Source organism: Morone saxatilis, unplaced genomic scaffold, assembly GCF_004916995.1.
Source record: "Morone saxatilis isolate NCDOM2014 unplaced genomic scaffold, NCSU_SB_2.0 Contig2, whole genome shotgun sequence".
NCBI classification, from domain to species: domain Eukaryota; kingdom Metazoa; phylum Chordata; class Actinopteri; family Moronidae; genus Morone; species Morone saxatilis.
This window is the reverse complement of record NW_023339762.1, coordinates 2,880,207-2,886,593: the sequence shown is the minus strand read 5'-3', so window position 1 is coordinate 2,886,593 and position 6,387 is coordinate 2,880,207. Positions and strand designations below refer to the sequence as shown.

The 6,387-nt window shown below is 42.7% G+C and overlaps 1 protein-coding gene across 1 annotated transcript in view; it reads left to right on the top strand.

Moving 5' to 3' along the window:
* The window catches only part of arntl1a (aryl hydrocarbon receptor nuclear translocator-like 1a), a 27,765-nt gene that overhangs the window by 15,294 nt on the left and 6,084 nt on the right, over positions 1-6,387 (top strand). Inside the window, exons 12-18 of the mRNA XM_035664649.1 lie at positions 75-224; positions 3,828-4,074; positions 4,866-4,972; positions 5,084-5,234; positions 5,331-5,410; positions 5,549-5,657; positions 6,277-6,370. Of these exons, the coding sequence (XP_035520542.1) occupies positions 75-224; positions 3,828-4,074; positions 4,866-4,972; positions 5,084-5,234; positions 5,331-5,410; positions 5,549-5,657; positions 6,277-6,370 (938 nt within the window). The remainder of the gene's footprint in view (positions 1-74; positions 225-3,827; positions 4,075-4,865; positions 4,973-5,083; positions 5,235-5,330; positions 5,411-5,548; positions 5,658-6,276; positions 6,371-6,387) is intronic.

Genomic DNA, 6,387 nt, shown 5'->3' with positions numbered 1-6,387 from the left:
TATATATATATATATCACACATATGTAGATTGAAAGCTGTTGCTATGTTAACTGTTTTATGTGTGTATTTGCAGCTGGCCTTCCAGTGAAGACAGACATCACCCCTGGTCCATCTAGACTCTGTTCTGGGGCCAGACGGTCGTTTTTCTGCAGGATGAAATGCAACAGACCCTCTGTCAAAGTAGAGGATAAAGACTTTCCCTCCACCTGTTCTAAGAAAAAAGGTACGGCACTGTTCTCTTAAAACATGTTATAAGAGTGATAAGTGGAGTTGTCTTTGTGTAAATGTCACCCACAATCCTCTTCCTGCCATTAAATGCTTAATGCTGCCTCTCCCAGAAGGCCTTGTAGGAGAGGCTTTGTGCTGCACCCCATCAGTTTTCAACTTTGAGTGCCAGTTTTCAACTTTGAGTGCCAGTCAAGGACTCTTTTCTCCCTTCAGCCTTTGCGTCACGTACTACGTAGTTTTTTTTTTTTTTTCAGCCTTTCAGTTACCTCCTTATAAAAGCAAAAGCCTGATTTCCTGGTGTGCCTCTTATTCTATTTTTAGAGGCACATCCTTATTAGAACCAGGCATCACACCTCAGTTAGCATGAGAGCGTCTGCGTTACACAACCAAGGAAGTTGGCCTCTTTAAGTTCATGTATTTAGTAATGTATTTACTGAACCCTTATTTCACCAAACTGGCCTGTCAAAAACAGAATCTTGCATACAACTCAACACTATAGCAGCACTTCTTATGGCTGCTAAGCTGTTGGATAAGGTGTTGCCCTTCTAGCCACAGCTGAACTGTGATGTCAAAGCAGGGATTTCCAAAGGTAATTATAGCCCAGAGAGATTTAAAATAGCACTAAATGATCAGTGTTTCTGGTAAAATGTGAGTAGAACTTGCAATAGTCATGGGACTGATAATTGCTGGAATGAGTGAGGCAGTTTTCACTCTTGTAGTTGAGTTCATTTGGACCAAAAAAAAAATAAAAATGATACTCTATATACCTCACTTGTTTGTTCTTTAGTGGCTTGTACGACAGATTTAGGAGAACTTGCGGCATCCACCAATTTTCTCATATTTTGAATGATCTGCTGTCTGCAGTTCACTATCAGAGGACTTTTGCTTTTGAATTGATGCTTAAATCATATATCATCATCATCTATTATCACAAAATACTGTGCTCGGTCTGCTTTGCCTTCAGACCACAAATGCACTAGAGTGTAAGAGCTTTGAAGTCAAACAGAGGCTCACCTTTTCAGACACTCTCGGTCCGGTTCTGTAGTTCGTATCAGAGTTCAAGTCGCAGCTTTCAAACCGTGCTAAGTGAACGCACCAGGGTTCAAGTTATAAGTGAAAGCACCCCGAGTCAACTTTGCACACGATGATTTTTAGCAGAACACTAATGGTACAGTGTTACATCACTTGGAGGTTGGGACACACTAGGCAGGAAAATTAAAAATTGAAGTTCTAGATGGCATCGGAAGCAGGGTTGCAGTCAGTTTTAATGCATTTTCGTACTGTCCCGGCAACTGGTAACACACAGGAGAGACACAACTTTTGTAGTTCCTTTATATACCACAGAAATGTCAGTTGAGCCATAATGCATTAAACGACTGCCTGAATTATTCAGCATCACCATGAATTCATTGTCTGCTAATGAGACTCAAGCTTTTAGCAAGATATAAGTCTTTATCTCGTCACACTTTAGGAGGGTTTGTTTTCTGGCGCGCTTCCTCTTTCTGTCCAGCTCATTGCGTCATCTGTGCTGCAGTGGACTGAGAGCAGATGAAACATATGGCTTGTCGCCCTGCCTAGTTACTGATGGGGTGAACTGGAGTGTAAACTAAGTGTCTTTTATAGTCAGAAGAACATTTGCAGGCCATTCAAGCTCAGTCACGCAACCCAGATTGGCTGCGTCACCATTCATGTTGAATGAAGTCTTAGTGTTTAGCTAAATATTTCATAGAGGCAAACTTTATTCTCCCTCTGATGTCGTGCTTTGTGTTTCACTGTGGGAGGAAAAAGAGTTAAGTTTTGAAAATGAGATAGGAAAGAAAACAAGTCATTTAGAAAAAGGCAAGTAAGATAGTTGATATTTCAGTCCTGCAGGACCACCCAGTATATGGCTGTTAAAGGGTCAAGTTCAGTAAGCACGTCACATATAGTTAATTTACGAAGGTGTTAACTCCAGTCCAGAACTCACACCTACATCTTAGACAAGCTTTCATCTATTCCTGGAAAAAAGTTTTGCAAGATTACTACTGCTTCAGTGAAGAGCATGAAGCATTTGAACTGTAGCAGCCCCTGCCTAATACATATTGAACAAGAATATATCAACTAACTGCTAACCGCCAAGACATTCCTGATGTGTGTGATGGAGTTCCTTCTTTCCCATCTAAAGTAGAGGTGCAGCTACATGGATTGTCTTGTATAAACTAGATAACACACCCCTTTGCAATAGGTCAGTGTTAAAAAACTTTATTACCCAGCTGTTTTACAGGGACAGAGGAAATGGAGAGATAATTATTTTAAACTTGGAACCTGCTGGTACTTAGTCTGTTAAAGTCTGCCTGTACAGGATGCAGGCCGAGTGTGAACCTATTGTGACATCACCCATTGGTTTATGGAGACCGCTTTGGCATTATGTCTGTTACCATGTTGATTTTTTTGCCACGAGCAGCGGTGACGCACTGCGAGTTTGGTTTCTACTCATCCGTAGCAGGAAACAATGGCGGCTCGCCTCGTCACACACATTGTGTATCACTGTAGTTATAAGCAGAAAGCAGAAGAAAATAGACCACTGAAAAATAAATGTGTTTGAAATGCATCCTGTGTGCATAAGCCAAGGAATGAAACTCTGTCTGTATCTGTTGGAATGAGATGAATGTTATGCTGCGTATATTAAACTAAATCATTTAGAGTCCTAATCTTAAACCTTCGACTGAGATGAGAGTCATTTAATGGTACATTGGAGTTCAGCCTAGCCTGAGCATTTTCTAATTGACTTCCTGTTGTGGATGATGTAAGGGAAAATCTAGCACTGGTTATTTACTGTGTGAAGGCAAACTGCTCCTCTAGGGATGAATGCTCCCCTGGGAAGCAGGAGGGTTTTTAAGCAGAAACTAAATGTGGTTGTGAAGTGAAACATGGATTGTGCTCATTCATTTTTTAAAAGAACAATGTCAAAATGTATTAAACAACGTCCTGAGCAGGATTTTGGTCTAAAATAATAATTATAGATGTAGCTTTATTATGTTGGTAGCTGGTTGTAAATCTTAACACAGTAATATTATGTTAAAACAGGAAAATAAAGCAAGCAAACAATAAAGCACATTATTTTGTAGCTTCAGACAGTATTATGCTTTTTTACATGTTCAGTTTACAAAGAATGCTTTTGTCTCATCTGTTTTTATTCATTCTGTGGAGCTGTCACATTTAAACTCTTAAAGACAGCATGAAAGATCTTAAATGTGGCTTTCTGAATCCTGTTTTGTAAAGATTTCCGCTGTAGATCAATGCAACACATCACTTTATCTAGCAAGTTTTCCGTCTATCTGACTTTCATCAGAGGATACAAAATACAGCAATGTGACAGGCAGGTGCAAAAAACCAGTCCCAATCATTGGCAGGAAGCATAACACTGTACTCTGTGCAAAATCCTATTTTGTAATCAGAGCTGCTTTTATTATCATAAATGTAATTCAGTTCACTGAACTGTAAGAATCTCCCATCATCCTCGCAGCATGGGGATGGCATCCCACTAAAATGGTCCCAGTCCATTTCCAGTTATAACCTTTAACGCTGCATCTCTCTCCCCCGACTCCCTTCGTTACAGCGGACCGTAAGAGCTTCTGCACCATCCACAGCACGGGCTACCTGAAGAGCTGGCCGCCCACCAAGATGGGTCTCGACGAGGACAACGAGCCCGACAACGAGGGCTGCAACCTGAGCTGCCTGGTGGCCATCGGCCGCCTGCACCCCCACATCGTCCCCCAACCCAGCCTGGCAGACATCAGGGTGAAGCCCACCGAGTATGTCTCCCGGCACGCCATCGACGGCAAATTCGTCTTCGTCGACCAGAGGTGAGACGCGTGAGAGCTCTCTTGGATCAAACTGAGACTAAGGTTGCGCTTCAAATGTGACCTACTGAGCCTTGATTTCTTTTTATGATGGGAATATAAAGTTCAACATGTGCCAAGTCCTTAGCAGTTAAGCTTCCTTAGCTTATCTCTGTGTTTATTTCTGGAGTCTGTAGTGTAGGGTTGTTTAGAACATTTTGTTCTCACTGGGAAAAATATAACAAAGCAGGAAAGAGGTCCACAGTGACTGTGCATAGATGAGATAGAGGCCACAAGTGGAACTGTCTGTATTTACTGGTTTTGTACCACCACTGCCCCTTGTTGGTGAAGTTTGACTTCTCCCCCCCCCCAATCATCATCATCTGTCCATTTCTGCTGATACTGCAGAATGGAAACCCACTGTCAGTGTACAAATCATGTGACTGTCCTTATTCATTCCCTCTTACCCCTTTTCTAGTTTCGCTGTTTAAAGAAAAAAAAAGTAAGGGAGAAAAGGCTTTATTGTAAAATGCAAGCTCTGTAAAATCATAAAGAATCTTTTTTTTTACGAGCCGATCCTTAATAAAACTAAGATAATACTGAAAAGATTTTTTGTGTTTAGTATTCAGTAGTCAGTATCGTTTCGATATTGAGTATTGTGATACTAAACCTTATATTAGAGTTTTAACCTTAAAAAAAGCTAAAAAAGCTTTGTTTTCGGTGCATATCATTATGTTCAGGACTTGGTTGTGAGGGGCCACACATCTGTAGCTGTGAATAACCACAACCTTTCTCCTTTTTATCTGTCCCTCCAGAGCCACAGCCATCCTAGCCTACCTGCCCCAAGAGCTGCTGGGAACCTCCTTCTACGAGTATTTCCACCAGGACGACATCGGCCACCTGGCGGAGTGCCACAGACAAGGTACCTGCTGAGGGATAGACAAAGTAACTTAATGGATGTTAATGGTGCAGCCACTAAGCTGAGTGAACGAGTCCAGTCTTTAATACGTCTGTGTGTTTTTTCCGTCCACAGTGCTGCAGATGAGAGAGAAGATCAACACCAACTGTTACAAATTCAAGATCAAAGACGGCTCCTTCATCACGCTGAGGAGCCGATGGTTCAGCTTCATGAACCCCTGGACCAAGGAGGTGGAGTACATCGTCTCCACCAACACTGTCGTCTCGTAAGTAGCCGAGGACACTCACACCTCTATATCAGAACATACCAGAACATACCAGAACATACCAGAACATGTCCACATGTGTGTTAATCTCTCCAGGTGTCCTATGATGGAAGGATCAGATTACCCTCAATCTGCGGCCTCGCCACAGAGCATGGATAGTGTTCTCACCTCAGAGGGTAAAATACCACTTCACACCAATCCTTCATGTTCAGCTAATTTATTTTAAAAAAGACACTGATGTTGTCACTAATGCCCTGCATTAATAAACTCACAATGAATAAAATCTCCTGTTCCTGATTGCTGTTGATTGGCAGGTGGAGGAAGGCGGGCGCTACAGACGGTGCCCGGCATCCCCGGCGGCACGAGAGCGGGAGCCGGCAAGATCGGACGCATGATAGCAGAGGAAGTGATGGAGATCCAGAGGTGAGAGCACATGGAAATGGTGTATTTTTCAGTCTGTTTGTCCTTGCCTGGAAAATCTCTGTGGCCTAGTTTTTAATGCGGATGATGGCGAAGGAGGCGACACGCAGAGAGATGTTATGGCGTGATCAGATATCAGAAGCCAGCTCTAGGTGCTTGGCAAATTGGGAAAGTTACATGACATAAAATATGCAGGACTTGACCTTTTCACACAACATATCACTTTGTATGTTTTGAATCGTTTCTGATCATGTGAAAAACGTGCCACGAGTTGTTTGCAGTGTAAAACAGGACACTGTGTTCATACTGCAGGCTCTCCGGCTCAGCTCTGAATCCTGCGGGCTAACGCTGACTCAGATAGCTGCTGTGGTGCTAAAATTACACCAGTTATTTCCACTGATAGATATAATATCTACTTATTGTCATGGCAACGCCGACAAATTCCGGTGTTAAAAGTGTTAAAAATATGCTGCATGTAGGTCACATGTATCAGGATGTGGATGTAATTGTACCTTTTATCGAGGTTGGAATGAACAACTGTGACTCAGGGCAGGTGTTTGCAGCTGAGATTGAGGCGAAGTGTGTTTCAGTCATTGCAACCATCTGTGTGTGTCTCCATCAGGATTCGAGGTTCCTCCCCCTCCAGCTGTGGCTCCAGCCCCTTGAACATCACCAGCACCCCTCCACCCGACACCTGCTCTCCAGGGGGCAAGAAGGTAACACACACACACAC